The sequence below is a fragment of the Chiloscyllium plagiosum genome, unplaced genomic scaffold (genome assembly GCF_037043375.1).
Source record: "Chiloscyllium plagiosum isolate Xiang-an unplaced genomic scaffold, Cpla_swu_hap1 HiC_scaffold_168, whole genome shotgun sequence".
NCBI lineage: Eukaryota > Metazoa > Chordata > Chondrichthyes > Orectolobiformes > Hemiscylliidae > Chiloscyllium > Chiloscyllium plagiosum.
Genome location: NW_028270307.1, coordinates 62,415 through 80,570, shown reverse-complemented (window position 1 = coordinate 80,570; position 18,156 = coordinate 62,415). Strand labels below are relative to the sequence as shown.

Sequence of the window (18,156 nt, the reverse complement as noted above, 5' to 3'; positions counted from 1 at the left end):
CCCCACTCCACCCCAGACCTGACTATCCCCTATACCCCCCTTACCCTCCCTGACTGGGTGATGATCCCGGTGAGCTCCCTGACTATCCCCTATACCCCCCTTACCCTCCCTGACTGGGTGATGATCCCGGTGAGCTCCCTGATTATCCCCTATACCCCCCTTACCCTCCCTGACTGGGTGATGACCCCGGTGAGCTCCCTGACTATCCCCTATACCCCCCTTACCCTCCCTGACTGGGTGATGATCCCGGTGAGCTCCCTGACTATCCCCTATACCCCCCTTACCCTCCCTGACTGGGTGATGATCCCGGTGAGCTCCCTGATTATCCCCTATACCCCCCTTACCCTCCCTGACTGGGTGATGACCCCGGTGAGCTCCCTGACTATCCCCTATACCCCCCTTACCCTCCCTGACTGGGTGATGATCCCGGTGAGCTCCCTGATTATCCCCTATACCCCCCTTACCCTCCCTGACTGGGTGATGATCCCGGTGAGCTCCCTGATTATCCCCTATACCCCCCTTACCCTCCCTGACTGGGTGATGATCCCGGTGAGCTCCCTGACTATCCCCTATACCCCCCTTACCCTCCCTGACTGGGTGATGATCCCGGTGAGCTCCCTGATTATCCCCTATACCCCCCTTACCCTCCCTGACTGGGTGATGATCCCGGTGAGCTGTCTGATTATCCCCTATACCCCCCTTACCCTCCCTGACTGGGTGATGACCCCGGTGAGCTCCCTGACTATCCCCTATACCCCCCTTACCCTCCCTGACTGGGTGATGATCCCGGTGAGCTGTCTGATTATCCCCTATACCCCCCTTACCCTCCCTGACTGGGTGATGATCCCGGTGAGCTGTCTGATTATCCCCTATACCCCCCTTACCCTCCCTGACTGGGTGATGACCCCGGTGAGCTCCCTGATTATCCCCTATACCCCCCTTACTCTCCCTGACTGGGTGATGATCCTGGTGAGCTGTCTGATTATCCCCTATACCCCCCTTACCCTCCCTGACTGGGTGATGATCCCGGTGAGCTCCCTGACTATCCCCTATACCCCCCTTACCCTCCCTGACTGGGTGATGATCCCGGTGAGCTGTCTGATTATCCCCTATACCCCCCTTACCCTCCCTGACTGGGTGATGATCCCGGTGAGCTCCCTGATTATCCCCTATACCCCCCTTACCCTCCCTGACTGGGTGATGACCCCGGTGAGCTCCCTGATTATCCCCTATACCCCCCTTACCCTCCCTGACTGGGTGATGACCCCGGTGAGCTCCCTGACTATCCCCTATACCCCCCCTTACCCTCCCTGACTGGGTGATGATCCCAGTGAGCTGTCTGATTATCCCCTATACCCCCCTTACCCTCCCTGACTGGGTGATGATCCCGGTGAGCTCCCTGACTATCCCCTATACCCCCCTTACCCTCCCTGACTGGGTGATGACCCCGGTGAGCTCCCTGATTATCCCCTATACCCCCCTTACCCTCCCTGACTGGGTGATGATCCCGGTGAGCTCCCTGACTATCCCCTGTATCCCCCTTACCCTCCCTGACTGGGTGATGACCCCGGTGAGCTGTCTGATTATCCCCTATACCCCCCTTACCCTCCCTGACTGTGTGATGACCCCGGTGAGCTCCCTGACTATCCCCTATACCCCCCTTACCCTCCCTGACTGGGTGATGACCCCGGTGAGCTCCCTGATTATCCCCTATACCCCCCTTACCCTCCCTGACTGGGTGATGACCCCGGTGAGCTCCCTGATTATCCCCTATACCCCCCTTACCCTCCCTGACTGGGTGATGATCCCGGTGAGCTCCCTGATTTTTCCCTATACCCCCCCTTACCCTCCCTGACTGGGTGATGATCCCGGTGAGCTCCCTGATTATCCCCTATACCCCCCTTACCCTCCCTGACTGGGTGATGACCCCGGTGAGCTCCCTGACGATCCCCTATACCCCCCTTACCCTCCCTGACTGGGTGATGATCCCGGTGAGCTCCCTGACTATCCCCTATACCCCCCTTACTCTCCCTGACTGGGTGATGATCCCGGTGAGCTCCCTGACTATCCCATATACCCCCCTTACCCTCCCTGACTGGGTGATGATCCCGGTGAGCTCCCTGACTATCCCCTATACCCCCCTTACCCTCCCTGACTGGGTAATGACCCCGGTGAGCTCCCTGATTATCCCCTATACCCCCCTTACCCTCCCTGACTGGGTGATGACCACGGTGAGCTCCCTGACTATCCCCTATACCCCCCTTACCCTCCCTGACTGGGTGATGACCCCGGTGAGCTCACTGATTATCCCCTATACCCCCCTTACCCTCCCTGACTGGGTGATGATCCCGGTGAGCTCCCTGATTATCCCCGATACCCCCCCTTACCCTCCCTGACTGAGTGATGATCCTGGTGAGCTCCCTGATTATCCCCTATACCCCCCTTACCCTCCCTGACTGGGTGATGACCCCGGTGAGCTCCCTGATTATCCCCTATACCCCCCCTTACCCTCCCTGACTGGGTGATGATCCCGGTGAGCTGTCTGATTATCCCCTATACCCCCCTTACCCTCCCTGACTGGGTGATGATCCCGGTGAGCTGTCTGATTATCCCCTATACCCCCCTTACCCTCCCTGACTGGGTGATGATCCCGGTGAGCTCCCTGACTATCCCCTATACCCCCCTTACCCTCCCTGACTGGGTGATGACCCCGGTGAGCTCCCTGATTATCCCCTATACCCCCCCCTTACCCTCCCTGACTGGGTGATGACTCCGGTGAGCTCTCTGATTATCCCCTATACCCCCCTTACCCTCCCTGACTGGGTGATGACCCCGGTGAGCTGTCTGATTATCCCCTATACCCCCCTTACCCTCCCTGACTGGGTGATGACCCCGGTGAGCTCCATGACTATCCCCTATACCCCCCTTACCCTCCCTGACTGGGTGATGATCCCGGTGAGCTCCCTGACTATCCCCTATACCCCCCTTACCCTCCCTGACTGGGTGATGACCCCGGTGAGCTCCCTGACTATCCCCTATACCCCCCCTTACCCTCCCTGACTGGGTGATGACCCCGGTGAGCTCCCTGATTATCCCCTATACCCCCCTTACCCTCCCTGACTGGGTGATGATCCCGGTGAGCTCCCTGATTATCCCCTATACCCCCCTTACCCTCCCTGACTGGGTGATGATCCCGGTGAGCTGTCTGATTATCCCCTATACCCCCCTTACCCTCCCTGACTGGGTGATGATCCCGGTGAGCTCCATGACTATCCCCTATACCCCCCTTACCCTCCCTGACTGGGTGATGATCCCGGTGAGCTCCCTGACTATCCCCTATACCCCCCTTACCCTCCCTGACTGGGTGATGACCCCGGTGAGCTCCCTGATTATCCCCTATACCCCCCTTACCCTCCCTGACTGGGTGATGATCCCGGTGAGCTCCCTGATTATCCCCTATACCCCCCTTACCCTCCCTGACTGGGTGATGATCCCGGTGAGCTCCCTGACTATCCCCTATACCCCCCTTACCCTCCCTGACTGGGTGATGATCCCGGTGAGCTCCCTGATTATCCCCTATACCCCCCTTACCCTCCCTGACTGGGTGATGATCCCGGTGAGCTCCCTGATTATCCCCTATACCCCCCTTACCCTCCCTGACTGGGTGATGACCCCGGTGAGCTCCCTGATTATCCCCTATACCCCCCTTACCCTCCCTGACTGGGTGATGACCCCGGTGAGCTGTCTGATTATCCCCTATACCCCCCTTACCCTCCCTGACTGGGTGATGATCCCGGTGAGCTCCCTGACTATCCCCTATACCCCCCTTACCCTCCCTGACTGGGTGATGATCCCGGTGAGCTCTCTGACTATCCCCTATACCCCCCTTACCCTCCCTGTCTGGGTGATGACCCCGGTGAGCTGTCTGATTATCCCCTATACCCCCCCTTACCCTCCCTGACTGGGTGATGATCCCGGTGAGCTCCCTGATTATCCCATATACCCCACTTACCCTCCCTGACTGGGTGATGACCCCTGTGAGCTCCCTGACTATCCCCTATACCCCCCTTACCCTCCCTGACTGGGTGATGACCCCGGTGAGCTCCCTGACTATCCCCTGTACCCCCATTACCCTCCCTGACTGGGTGATGATCCCGGTGAGCTCCCTGACTATCCCCTATACCCCCCCTTACCCTCCCTGACTGGGTGATGACCCCGGTGAGCTCCCTGACTATCCCCTATACCCCCCCTTACCCTCCCTGACTGGGTGATGATCCCGGTGAGCTGTCTGATTATCCCCTATACCCCCCTTACCCCCCCTGACTGGAGGATGACCCCGGTGAGCTGTCTGACTATCCCCTATACCCCCCCTTACCCTCCCTGACTGGGTGATGACCCCGGAGAGCTCCCTGATTATCCCCTATACCCCCCTTACCCTCCCTGACTGGGTGATGACCCCGGTGAGCTCCCTGACTATCCCCTATACCCCCCTTACCCTCCCTGACTGGGTGATGATCCCGGTGAGCTCCCTGACTATCCCCTGTACCCCCCTTACCCTCCCTGACTGGGTGATGATCCCGGTGAGCTCCCTGATTATCCCCTATACCCCCCTTACCCTCCCTGACTGGGTGATGATCCCGGTGAGCTCCCTGATTATCCCATATACCCCACTTACCCTCCCTGACTGGGTGATGATCCCGGTGAGCTCCCTGACTATCCCCTATACCCCCCCTTACCCTCCCTGACTGGGTGATGACCCCGGTGAGCTGTCTGACTATCCCCTATACCCACCTTACCCTCCCTGACTGGGTGATGATCCCGGTGAGCTCCCTGATTATCCCCTATACCCCCCCTTACCCTCCCTGACTGGGTGATGACCCCGGTGAGCTGTCTGACTATCCCCTATACCCCCCTTACCCTCCCTGACTGGGTGATGACCCCGGTGAGCTCCCTGATTATCCCCTATACCCCCCTTACCCTCCCTGACTGGGGGATGACCCCGGTGAGCTCCCTGACTATCCCCTGTACCCCCCTTACCCTCCCTGACTGGGTGATGATCCCGGTGAGCTCCCTGACTATCCCCTATACCCCCCTTACCCTCCCTGACTGGGTGATGACCCCGGTGAGCCCCCTGACTATCCCCTGTATCCCCCTTACCCTCCCTGACTGGGTGATGATCCCGGTGAGCTCCCTGATTATCCCCTATACCCCCCTTACCCTCCCTGACTGGGTGATGACCCCGGTGAGCTCCCTGACTATCCCCTATACCCCCCTTACCCTCCCTGACTGGGTGATGATCCCGGTGAACTCCCTGATTATCCCCTATACCCCCCTTACCCTCCCTGACTGGGTGATGATCCCGGTGAGCTCCCTGACTATCCCCTATACCCCCCTTACCCTCCCTGACTGGAGGATGACCCCGGTGAGCTGTCTGACTATCCCCTATACCCCCCTTACCCTCCCTGACTGGGTGATGACCCCGGTGAGCTCCCTGATTATCCCCTATACCCCCCTTACCCTCCCTGACTGGGTGATGACCCCGGTGAGCTCCCTGACGATCCCCTATACCCCCCTTACCCTCCCTGACTGGGTGATGATCCCGGTGAGCTTCCTGATTATCCCCTATACCCCCCTTACCCTCCCTGAGTGGGCGGTGACCCCGGTGAGCTCCCTGACTATCCCCTATACCCCCCTTACCCTCCCTGACTGGGTGATGATCCCGGTGAGCTCCCTGATTATCCCCTATACCCCCCTTACCCTCCCTGACTGGGTGATGATCCCGGTGAGCTCCCTGATTATCCCCTATACCCCCCTTACCCTCCCTGACTGGGTGATGACCCCGGTGAGCTCCCTGACTATCCCCTATACCCCCCTTACCCTCCCTGACTGGGTGATGATCCCGGTGAGCTGTCTGATTATCCCCTGTACTCCCCTTACCCTCCCTGACTGGGGGATGATCCCGGTGAGCTCCCTGACTATCCCCTATACCCCCCTTACCCTCCCTGACTGGGTGATGACCCCGGTGAGCTCCCTATCCCCTATACCCCCCTTACCCTCCCTGACTGGGTGATGACCCCGGTGAGCTCCCTATCCCCTATACCCCCCTTACCCTCCCTGACTGGAGGATGACCCCGGTGAGCTGTCTGACTATCCCCTATACCCCCCTTACCCTCCCTGACTGGGTGATGACCCCGGTGAGCTCCCTGATTATCCCCTATACCCCCCTTACCCTGCCTGACTGGGTGATGATCCCGGTGAGCTCCCTGATTATCCCCTATACCCCCCTTACCCTCCCTGACTGGGTGATGATCCCGGTGAGCTCCCTGATTATCCCCTATACCCCCCTTACCCTCCCTGACTGGAGGATGACCCCGGTGAGCTCCCTGATTATCCCCTATACCCCCCTTACCCTCCCTGACTGGAGGATGACCCCGGTGAGCTCCCTGATTATCCCCTATACCCCCCTTACCCTCCCTGACTGGAGGATGACCCCGGTGAGCTGTCTGGGTCTCGTGAGGATCAAGGGGTCAAGTCGCTCACTGCTGAACTGTTCTTTATCTCTCTCTTACTCCCCCTCCCTCACCTTCCTCTCCACCACCCGCCAGCCCCCGGTTCCACAGTCGGTTCAGGAGCTCCAGCGGCTGAGCCAGCGCCTGCAGATGGTACACCCGAACGTCCTGGCCAAGGTGCTTCGGAAGACCCTCACCCACCACGGGGAAGGGCTGCTCGCAGTCAATAAACCCTACGGGGTGCCCATGACAGGTAAGGAGGGGCTGGGGGAGGACAACGCGGTCACTCACACCTGCAATGCGGTCTCATTCCACTCTCTCTCTCTGGCACCACCCTCCCTCTCCCCGTCTCTCCCCCTCCCTCCCTCTCCCCGTCTCTCCCCCTCCCTCCCTCTCCCCGTCTCTCCCCCTCCCTCCCTCTCCCCGTCTCTCCCCCTCCCTCTCTCTCCCCCTCCCTCCCTCTCCCCGTCTCTCCCCCTCCCTCCCTCTCCCCGTCTCTCCCCCTCCCTCCCTCTCCCCGTCTCTCCCCCTCCCTCCCTCTCCCCGTCTCTCCCCCTCCCTCCCTCTCCCCGTCTCTCCCCCTCCCTCTCTCTCCCCCTCCCTCCCTCTCCCCGTCTCTCCCCCTCCCTCCCTCTCCCCGTCTCTCCCCCTCCCTCCCTCTCCCCGTCTCTCCCTCTCCCACCCCTTTCCCTCCCTCCTCCCTCCCTCTCCCCGTCCCTCCCACTCCCCGTCCCTCCCACTCCCCGTCCCTCCCACTCCCCGTCCCTCCCACTCCCCGTCCCTCCCACTCCCCGTCCCTCCCTCTCCCCCTCCCTCCCTCTCCCCGTCTCTCCCTCTCCCACCCCTTTCCGTCCCTCCTCCCTCTCTCTCCCCGTCCCTCCCACTCCCCGTCCCTCCCACTCCCCGTCCCTCCCACTCCCCGTCCCTCCCACTCCCCGTCCCTCCCTCTCCCCGTCCCTCCCTCTCCCCGTCCCTCCCTCTCCCCTCCCTCCTTCCCCACCGTGGAGCAGCAGCCCCAGGCCTGGGTCCCAGCATTGAGGAAGTGCTCCCAGTGCTGGCCAAGATGCTGTTTGGGATGAAGGCCGAGCCCCTGCACATCTGTCACCGTCTGGACAAAGACAGCAGCGGTGCCATGCTCCTGGCCCGTGACCTCCAGTCAGCACAGGCCGTACGCCATCTCTTCAGGCAGCACCAGGTCATCAAGAAATACTGGTAAAGCGGGGCCAACAAACTTTCCATTCACTCCCCTGTCTCTCACTCCGTCTGGGTGTGTGTGTGTAACTGTGTTCCCCCTGTCTCTCACTCCGTCTGGGGGTGTGTGTGTGTAACTGTGTTCCCCCTGTCTCTCACTCTGTCTGGGGGTGTGTGTGTGTAACTGTGTTCCCCCTGTCTCTCACTCCGTCTGGGGGTGTGTGTGTGTAACTGTGTTCCCCCTGTCTCTCACTCCGTCTGGGTGTGTGTAACTGTGTTCCCCCTGTCTCTCACTCCGTCTGGGGGTGTGTGTGTAACTGTGTTCCCCCTGTCTCTCCCTCTGTCTGGGGGTGTGTATGTGTAACTGTGTTCCCCTGTCTCTCACTCCGTCTGGGGGTGTGTGTGTAACTGTGTTCCCCCTGTCTCTCACTCCGTCTTGGGGTGTGTGTGTAACTGTGTTCCCCCTGTCTCTCCCTCTGTCTGGGGGTGTGTGTGTAACTGTGTTCCCCCTGTCTCTCACTCCGTCTGGGTGTGTGTGTAACTGTGTTCCCCCTGTCTCTCACTCCGTCTGGGGGTGTGTGTGTGTAACTGTGTTCCCCCTGTCTCTCACTCCGTCTTGGGGTGTGTGTGTAACTGTGTTCCCCCTGTCTCTCACTCTCTCTGGGGGTGTGTGTGTGTAACTGTGTTCCCCCTGTCTCTCACTCCGTCTGGGGGTGTGTGTGTAACTGTGTTCCCCCTGTCTCTCACTCCGTCTGGGGGTGTGTGTGTGTAACTGTGTTCCCCCTGTCTCTCACTCTGTCTGGGGGTGTGTGTGTAACTGTGTTCCCCCTGTCTCTCACTCCGTCTTGGGGTGTGTGTGTAACTGTGTTCCCCCTGTCTCTCCCTCCGTCTTGGGGTGTGTGTGTAACTGTGTTCCCCCTGTCTCTCACTCCGTCTTGGGGTGTGTGTGTAACTGTGTTCCCCCTGTCTCTCACTCTGTCTGGGGGTGTGTGTGTGTAACTGTGTTCCCCCTGTCTCTCACTCCGTCTGAGGGTGTGTGTGTAACTGTGTTCCCCCTGTCTCTCACTCCGTCTGAGGGTGTGTGTGTAACTGTGTTCCCCCTGTCTCTCACTCTGTCTGGGGGTGTGTGTGTGTAACTGTGTTCCCCCTGTCTCTCACTCCGTCTGGGGGTGTGTGTGTGTAACTGTGTTCCCCCTGTCTCTCACTCCGTCTGGGTGTGTATGTGTAACTGTGTTCCTCCTGTCTCTCACTCCGTCTGGGGGTGTGTGTGTAACTGTGTTCCCCCTGTCTCTCACTCTGTCTGGGGGTGTGTGTGTGTAACTGTGTTCCCCCTGTCTCTCACTCTGTCTGGGTGTGTGTGTGTAACTGTGTTCCCCCTGTCTCTCACTCTGTCTGGGGGTGTGTGTGTGTAACTGTGTTCCCCCTGTCTCTCACTCCGTCTGGGTGTGTGTGTAACTGTGTTTCCCCTGTCTCTCACTCCGTCTGGGTGTGTGTGTGTAACTGTGTTCCCCCTGTCTCTCACTCTGTCTGGGGGGGTGTGTGTGTAACTGTGTTCCCCCTGTCTCTCACTCTGTCTGGGGGGGTGTGTGTGTAACTGTGTTCCCCCTGTCTCTCACTCCGTCTGGGGGTGTGTGTGTGTAACTGTGTTCCCCCTGTCTCTCACTCCGTCTGGGTGTGTGTGTGTAACTGTGTTCCCCCTGTCTCTCACTCCGTCTGGGGGTGTGTAACTGTGTTCCCCCTGTCTCTCACTCCGTCTGGGGGTGTGTGTGTGTAACTGTGTTCCCCCTGTCTCTCACTCCGTCTGGGGGAGTGTGTGTGTAACTGTGTTCCCCCTGTCTCTCACTCCGTCTGGGGGTGTGTGTGTGTGTAACTGTGTTCCCCCTGTCTCTCACTCCGTCTGGGGGTGTGTGTGTAACTGTGTTCCCCCTGTCTCTCACTCCGTCTGGGGGTGAGTGTGTGTGTAACTGTGTTCCCCCTGTCTCTCACTCTGTCTGGGGGTGTGTGTGTGTAACTGTGTTCCCCCTGTCTCTCACTCTGTCTGGGGGTGTGTGTGTGTAACTGTGTTCCCCCTGTCTCTCACTCCGTCTGGGGGTGTGTGTGTAACTGTGTTCCCCCTGTCTCTCCCTCTGTCTGGGGGTGTGTGTGTAACTGTGTTCCCCCTGTCTCTCACTCCGTCTGGGGGTGTGTGTAACTGTGTTCCCGCTGTCTCTCACTCTGTCTGGGTGTGTGTGTGTAACTGTGTTCCCCCTGTCTCTCACTCCGTCTGGGGGTGTGTAACTGTGTTCCCCCTGTCTCTCACTCCGTCTGGGGGTGTGTGTGTGTAACTGTGTTCCCCCTGTCTCTCACTCCGTCTGGGGGAGTGTGTGTGTAACTGTGTTCCCCCTGTCTCTCACTCCGTCTGGGGGTGTGTGTGTGTGTAACTGTGTTCCCCCTGTCTCTCACTCCGTCTGGGGGTGAGTGTGTGTGTAACTGTGTTCCCCCTGTCTCTCACTCTGTCTGGGGGTGTGTGTGTGTAACTGTGTTCCCCCTGTCTCTCACTCTGTCTGGGGGTGTGTGTGTGTAACTGTGTTCCCCCTGTCTCTCACTCTGTCTGGGGGTGTGTGTGTAACTGTGTTTCCCCTGTCTCTCACTCCGTCTGGGGGTGTGTGTGTAACTGTGTTCCCCCTGTCTCTCCCTCTGTCTGGGGGTGTGTGTGTAACTGTGTTCCCCCTGTCTCTCACTCCGTCTGGGGGTGTGTGTAACTGTGTTCCCGCTGTGTCTCACTCTGTCTGGGGGTGTGTGTGTAACTGTGTTCCCCCTGTCTCTCACTCTGTCTGGGGGTGTGTGTGTGTAACTGTGTTCCCCCTGTCTCTCACTCTGTCTGGGGGTGTGTGTAACTGTGTTCCCCCTGTCTCTCACTCCGTCTGGGGGTGTGTGTGTAACTGTGTTCCCCCTGTGTCTCACTCTGACTGGGGGTGTGTGTGTGTGTAACTGTGTTCCCCCTGACTCTCACTCTGTCTGGGGGTGTGTGTGTGTAACTGTGTCCCCCCTGTCTCTCACTCTGTCTGGGGGTGTGTGTGTGTAACTGTGTTCCCCCTGTCTCTCACTCTGTCTGGGGGTGTGTGTGTGTAACTGTGTTCCCCCTGTCTCTCACTCTGTCTCGGGGATTGTGTGTAACTGTGTTCCCCCTGTCTCTCACTCCGTCTGGGGGTGTGTGTAACTGTGTTCCCCCTGTCTCTCACTCCGTCTGGGGGTGTGTGTGTAACTGTGTTCCCCCTGTCTCTCACTCTGTCTGGGTGTGTGTGTGTGTAACTGTGTTCTCCCTGTCTCTCACTCTGTCTGGGTGTGTGTGTGTGTGTAACTGTGTTCCCCCTGTCTCTCACTCCGTCTGGGGGTGTGTGTGTAACTGTGTTCCCCCTGTCTCTCACTCTGTCTGGGGGTGTGTGTGTGTGTAACTGTGTTCCCCCTGTCTCTCACTCCGTCTGGGGGTGTGTGTGTAACTGTGTTCCCCCTGTCTCTCACTCTGTCTGGGGGTGTGTGTGTGTAACTGTGTTCCCCCTGTCTCTCACTCCGTCTGGGGGTGTGTGTGTAACTGTGTTCCCCCTGTCTCTCACTCTGTCTGGGGGTGTGTGTGTGTGTAACTGTGTTCCCCCTGTCTCTCACTCCGTCTGGGGGTGTGTGTGTGTGTAACTGTGTTCCCCCTGTCTCTCACTCCGTCTGGGGGGGTGTGTGTGTAACTGTGTTCCCCCTGTCTCTCACTCCGTCTGGGGGTGTGTGTGTAACTGTGTTCCCCCTGTCTCTCACTCCGTCTGGGGGTGTGTGTGTGTAACTGTGTTCCCCCTGTCTCTCACTCCGTCTGGGGGTGTGTGTGTAACTGTGTTCCCCCTGTCTCTCACTCTGTCTGGGTGTGTGTGTGTGTAACTGTGTTCCCCCTGTCTCTCACTCCGTCTGGGGGTGTGTGTGTGTAACTGTGTTCCCCCTGTCTCTCACTCCGTCTGGGGGTGTGTGTGTAACTGTGTTCCCCCTGTCTCTCACTCTGTCTGGGGGTGTGTGTGTAACTGTGTTCCCCTGTCTCTCACTCCGTCTGGGGGTGTGTGTAACTGTGTTCCCCCTGTCTCTCACTCTGTCTGGGGGTGTGTGTGTGTAACTGTGTTCCCCCTGTCTCTCACTCTGTCTGGGGGTGTGTGTGTAACTGTGTTCCCCCTGTCTCTCACTCTGTCTGGGGGTGTGTGTGTAACTGTGTTCCCCCTGTCTCTCCCTCCGTCTGGGGGTGTGTGTGTGTAACTGTGTTCCCCCTGTCTCTCACTCTGTCTGGGGTTGTGTGTGTGTAACTGTGTTCCCCCTGTCTCTCACTCTGTCTGGGGGTGTGTGTGTGTAACTGTGTTCCCCCTGTCTCTCACTCCGTCTGGGGGTGTGTGTGTGTAACTGTGTTCCCCCTGTCTCTCACTCTGTCTGGGGGTGTGTGTGTGTAACTGTGTTCCCCCTGTCTCTCACTCCGTCTGGGGGTGTGTGTGTGTAACTGTGTTCCCCCTGTCTCTCACTCTGTCTGGGGGTGTGTGTGTATAACTGTGTTCCCCCTGTCTCTCACTCCGTCTGGGGGTGTGTGTGTAACTGTGTTCCCCCTGTCTCTCACTCTGTCTGGGGGTGTGTGTGTAACTGTGTTCCCCCTGTCTCTCACTCTGTCTGGGGGTGTGTGTGTGTAACTGTGTTCCCCCTGTCTCTCACTCTGTCTGGGGGTGTGTGTGTGTAACTGTGTTCCCCCTGTCTCTCACTCTGTCTGGGGGTGTGTGTGTGTAACTGTGTTCCCCCTGTCTCTCACTCCGTCTGGGGGTGTGTGTGTGTGTAACTGTGTTCCCCCCGTCTCTCACTCCGTCTGGGGGTGTGTGTAACTGTGTTCCCCCTGTCTCTCACTCCGTCTGGGTGTGTGTGTGTAACTGTGTTCCCCCTGTCTCTCACTCCGTCAGGGGGGGTGTGTGTGTAACTGTGTTCCCCCTGTCTCTCACTCCATCTGGGGGGGTGTGTGTAACTGTGTTCCCCCTGTCTCTCACTCCGTCTGGGGGTGTGTGTGTGTAACTGTGTTCCCCCTGTCTCTCACTCCGTCTAGGGGGGTGTGTGTAACTGTGTTCCCCCTGTCTCTCCCTCCGTCTGGGTGTGTGTGTGTGTAACTGTGTTCTCCCTGTCTCTCACTCCGTCTGGGTGTGTGTGTGTGTAACTGTGTTCCCCCTGTCTCTCACTCTGTCTGGGGGTGTGTGTGTGTAACTATGTTCCCCCGTCTCTCACTCCGTCTAGGGGGGTGTGTGTAACTGTGTTCCCCCTGTCTCTCCCTCCGTCTGGGTGTGTGTGTGTGTAACTGTGTTCCCCCTGTCTCTCACTCTGTCTGGGGGTGTGTGTAACTGTGTTCCCCCTGTCTCTCCCTCCGTCTGGGTGTGTGTGTGTGTAACTGTGTTCCCCCTGTCTCTCACTCTGTCTGGGGGTGTGTGTAACTGTGTTCCCCCTGTCTCTCACTCTGTCTGGGGGTGTGTGTGTAACTGTGTTCCCCCTGTCTCTCCCTCCGTCTGGGTGTGTGTGTGTGTAACTGTGTTCCCCCGTCTCTCACTCCGTCTGGGTGTGTGTGTGTGTGTGTAACTGTGTTCCCCCTGTCTCTCACTCCGTCTGGGGGTGTGTGTGTAACTGTGTTCCCCCTGTCTCTCACTCTGTCTGGGGGTGTGTGTGTGTAACTGTGTTCCCCCTGTCTCTCACTCCGTCTAGGGGGGTGTGTGTAACTGTGTTCCCCCTGTCTCTCCCTCCGTCTGGGTGTGTGTGTGTGTAACTGTGTTCCCCCTGTCTCTCACTCTGTCTGGGGGTGTGTGTAACTGTGTTCCCCCTGTCTCTCACTCTGTCTGGGGGTGTGTGTGTAACTGTGTTCCCCCTGTCTCTCCCTCCGTCTGGGTGTGTGTGTGTGTAACTGTGTTCCCCCGTCTCTCACTCCGTCTGGGTGTGTGTGTGTGTGTGTAACTGTGTTCCCCCTGTCTCTCACTCCGTCTGGGGGTGTGTGTGTAACTGTGTTCCCCCTGTCTCTCACTCTGTCTGGGGGTGTGTGTGTGTAACTGTGTTCCCCCTGTCTCTCACTCCGTCTGGGGGTGTGTGTGTAACTGTGTTCCCCCTGTCTCTCCCTCTGTCTGGGTGTGTGTGTAACTGTGTTTCCCCTGTCTCTCACTCTGTCTGGGGGTGTGTGTCTGTAACTGTGGTCCCCCTGTCTCTCACTCCGTCTGGGGGTGTGTGTGTGTAACTGTGTTCCCCCTGTCTCTCACTCCGTCTGGGTGTGTGTGTAACTGTGTTCCCCCTGTGTCTCACTCTGTCTGGGTGTGTGTGTGTGTAACTGTGTTCCCCCTGTCTCTCACTCCGTCTGGGTGTGTGTGTGTGTAACTGTGTTCCCCCTGTCTCTCACTCTGTCTGGGGGTGTGTGTGTGTAACTGTGTTCCCCCTGTCTCTCACTCCGTCTGGGGGGGGGGGGGGGGTTGTGTGTAACTGTGTTCCCCCTGTCTCTCACTCCGTCTGGGGGTGTGTGTGTGTAACTGTGTTCCCCTGTCTCTCACTCCGTCTGGGGGTGTGTGTGTGTAACTGTGTTCCCCCTGTCTCTCACTCCGTCTGGGGGTGTGTGTGTGTAACTGTGTTCCCCTGTCTCTCACTCCGTCTGGGGGTGTGTGTGTGTAACTGTGTTCCCCCTGTCTCTCACTCCGTCTGGGGGTGTGTGTGTGTAACTGTGTTCCCCCTGTCTCTCACTCCGTCTGGGGGTGTGTGTGTGTAACTGTGTTCCCCCTGTCTCTCACTCCGTCTGGGTATGTATGTGTAACTGTGTTCCCCCTGTCTCTCACTCCGTCTGGGGGTGTGTGTGTGTAACTGTGTTCCCCCTGTCTCTCACTCCGTCTGGGGGTGTGTGTGTGTAACTGTGTTCCCCCTGTCTCTCACTCCGTCTGGGGGTGTGTGTGTAACTGTGTTCCCCCTGTCTCTCACTCTGTCTGGGGGTGTGTGTGTGTAACTGTGTTCCCCCTGTCTCTCACTCTGTCTGGGGGTGTGTGTGTAACTGTGTTCCCCCCTGTCTCTCACTCTGTCTGGGGGTGTGTGTGTAACTGTGTTCCCCCTGTCTCTCACTCTGTCTGGGGGTGTGTGTGTGTAACTGTGTTCCCCCTGTCTCTCACTCTGTCTGGGGGTGTGTGTAACTGTGTTCCCCCTGTGTCTCACTCTGTCTGGGTGTGTGTGTGTGTAACTGTGTTCCCCCTGTCTCTCACTCCGTCTGGGTGTGTGTGTGTGTAACTGTGTTCCCCCTGTCTCTCACTCCGTCTGGGTGTGTGTGTGTAACTGTGTTCCCCCTGTCTCTCACTCCGTCTGGGGGTGTGTGTGTGTAACTGTGTTCCCCCTGTCTCTCACTCCGTCTGGGGGTGTGTGTGTAACTGTGTTCCCCCTGTCTCTCACTCTGTCTGGGGGTGTGTGTGTGTAACTGTGTTCCCCCTGTCTCTCACTCTGTCTGGGGGTGTGTGTGTAACTGTGTTCCCCCCTGTCTCTCACTCTGTCTGGGGGTGTGTGTGTAACTGTGTTCCCCCTGTCTCTCACTCTGTCTGGGGGTGTGTGTGTGTAACTGTGTTCCCCCTGTCTCTCACTCTGTCTGGGGGTGTGTGTGTGTAACTGTGTTCCCCCTGTCTCTCCCTCCGTCTGGGGGTGTGTGTGTGTAACTGTGTTCCCCCTGTCTCTCCCTCCGTCTGGGGGTGTGTGTGTGTAACTGTGTTCCCCCTGTCTCTCACTCTGTCTGGGGTTGTGTGTGTGTAACTGTGTTCCCCCTGTCTCTCACTCTGTCTGGGGGTGTGTGTGTGTAACTGTGTTCCCCCTGTCTCTCACTCCGTCTGGGGGTGTGTGTGTGTAACTGTGTTCCCCCTGTCTCTCACTCTGTCTGGGGGTGTGTGTGTGTAACTGTGTTCCCCCTGTCTCTCACTCCGTCTGGGGGTGTGTGTGTATAACTGTGTTCCCCCTGTCTCTCACTCCGTCTGGGGGTGTGTGTGTAACTGTGTTCCCCCTGTCTCTCACTCTGTCTGGGGGTGTGTGTGTAACTGTGTTCCCCCTGTCTCTCACTCTGTCTGGGGGTGTGTGTGTGTAACTGTGTTCCCCCTGTCTCTCACTCTGTCTGGGGGTGTGTGTGTGTAACTGTGTTCCCCCTGTCTCTCACTCCGTCTGGGGGTGTGTGTGTGTGTAACTGTGTTCCCCCCGTCTCTCACTCCGTCTGGGGGTGTGTGTAACTGTGTTCCCCCTGTCTCTCACTCCGTCTGGGTGTGTGTGTGTAACTGTGTTCCCCCTGTCTCTCACTCCGTCAGGGGGGGTGTGTGTGTAACTGTGTTCCCCCTGTCTCTCACTCCATCTGGGGGGGTGTGTGTAACTGTGTTCCCCCTGTCTCTCACTCCGTCTGGGGGTGTGTGTGTGTAACTGTGTTCCCCCTGTCTCTCACTCCGTCTAGGGGTGTGTGTGTAACTGTGTTCCCCCTGTCTCTCCCTCCGTCTGGGTGTGTGTGTGTGTAACTGTGTTCTCCCTGTCTCTCACTCCGTCTGGGTGTGTGTGTGTGTAACTGTGTTCCCCCTGTCTCTCACTCTGTCTGGGGGTGTGTGTGTGTAACTATGTTCCCCCTGTCTCTCACTCTGTCTGGGGGTGTGTGTGTGTAACTATGTTCCCCCTGTCTCTCACTCCGTCTAGGGGGGTGTGTGTAACTGTGTTCCCCCTGTCTCTCCCTCCGTCTGGGTGTGTGTGTGTGTAACTGTGTTCCCCCTGTCTCTCACTCTGTCTGGGGGTGTGTGTAACTGTGTTCCCCCTGTCTCTCCCTCCGTCTGGGTGTGTGTGTGTGTAACTGTGTTCCCCCTGTCTCTCACTCTGTCTGGGGGTGTGTGTAACTGTGTTCCCCCTGTCTCTCACTCTGTCTGGGGGTGTGTGTGTAACTGTGTTCCCCCTGTCTCTCCCTCCGTCTGGGTGTGTGTGTGTGTAACTGTGTTCCCCCGTCTCTCACTCCGTCTGGGTGTGTGTGTGTGTGTGTAACTGTGTTCCCCCTGTCTCTCACTCCGTCTGGGGGTGTGTGTGTAACTGTGTTCCCCCTGTCTCTCACTCTGTCTGGGGGTGTGTGTGTGTAACTGTGTTCCCCCTGTCTCTCACTCCGTCTAGGGGGGTGTGTGTAACTGTGTTCCCCCTGTCTCTCCCTCCGTCTGGGTGTGTGTGTGTGTAACTGTGTTCCCCCTGTCTCTCACTCTGTCTGGGGGTGTGTGTAACTGTGTTCCCCCTGTCTCTCACTCTGTCTGGGGGTGTGTGTGTAACTGTGTTCCCCCTGTCTCTCCCTCCGTCTGGGTGTGTGTGTGTGTAACTGTGTTCCCCCGTCTCTCACTCCGTCTGGGTGTGTGTGTGTGTGTGTAACTGTGTTCCCCCTGTCTCTCACTCCGTCTGGGGGTGTGTGTGTAACTGTGTTCCCCCTGTCTCTCACTCTGTCTGGGGGTGTGTGTGTGTAACTGTGTTCCCCCTGTCTCTCACTCCGTCTGGGGGTGTGTGTGTAACTGTGTTCCCCCTGTCTCTCCCTCTGTCTGGGTGTGTGTGTAACTGTGTTTCCCCTGTCTCTCACTCTGTCTGGGGGTGTGTGTCTGTAACTGTGTTCCCCCTGTCTCTCACTCCGTCTGGGGGTGTGTGTGTGTAACTGTGTTCCCCCTGTCTCTCACTCCGTCTGGGTGTGTGTGTAACTGTGTTCCCCCTGTGTCTCACTCTGTCTGGGTGTGTGTGTGTGTAACTGTGTTCCCCCTGTCTCTCACTCCGTCTGGGTGTGTGTGTGTGTAACTGTGTTCCCCCTGTCTCTCACTCTGTCTGGGGGTGTGTGTGTGTAACTGTGTTCCCCCTGTCTCTCACTCCGTCTGGGGGGGGGGGGGGGTTGTGTGTAACTGTGTTCCCCCTGTCTCTCACTCCGTCTGGGGGTGTGTGTGTGTAACTGTGTTCCCCCTGTCTCTCACTCTGTCTGGGGGTGTGTGTGTGTAACTGTGTTCCCCCTGTCTCTCACTCCGTCTGGGGGTGTGTGTGTAACTGTGTTCCCCCTGTCTCTCACTCCGTCTGGGGGTGTGTGTGTGTAACTGTGTTCCCCCTGTCTCTCACTCTGTCTGGGGGTGTGTGTGTAACTGTGTTCCCCCTGTCTCTCACTCCGTCTGGGGGTGTGTGTGTAACTGTGTTCCCCCTGTCTCTCACTCCGTCTGGGTGTGTGTGTGTGTGTGTAACTGTGTTCCCCCTGTCTCTCACTCCGTCTGGGGGTGTGTGTGTAACTGTGTTCCCCCTGTCTCTCACTCTGTCTGGGGGTGTGTGTGTGTAACTGTGTTCCCCCTGTCTCTCACTCCGTCTGGGGGTGTGTGTGTAACTGTGTTCCCCCTGTCTCTCCCTCTGTCTGGGTGTGTGTGTAACTGTGTTTCCCCTGTCTCTCACTCTGTCTGGGGGTGTG

The 18,156-nt window shown here is 58.2% G+C and overlaps 1 protein-coding gene across 1 annotated transcript in view; it reads left to right on the top strand.

Annotated features, from left to right (window-relative positions):
• Window positions 1–18,156, top strand: part of LOC122546327 (pseudouridylate synthase RPUSD4, mitochondrial-like) — a 38,020-nt gene that overhangs the window by 4,709 nt on the left and 15,155 nt on the right. Inside the window, exons 2-3 of the mRNA XM_087985731.1 lie at window positions 6,606–6,762; window positions 7,520–7,721. Coding sequence (XP_087841857.1) covers window positions 6,606–6,762; window positions 7,520–7,721 — 359 coding nt within the window. The remainder of the gene's footprint in view (window positions 1–6,605; window positions 6,763–7,519; window positions 7,722–18,156) is intronic.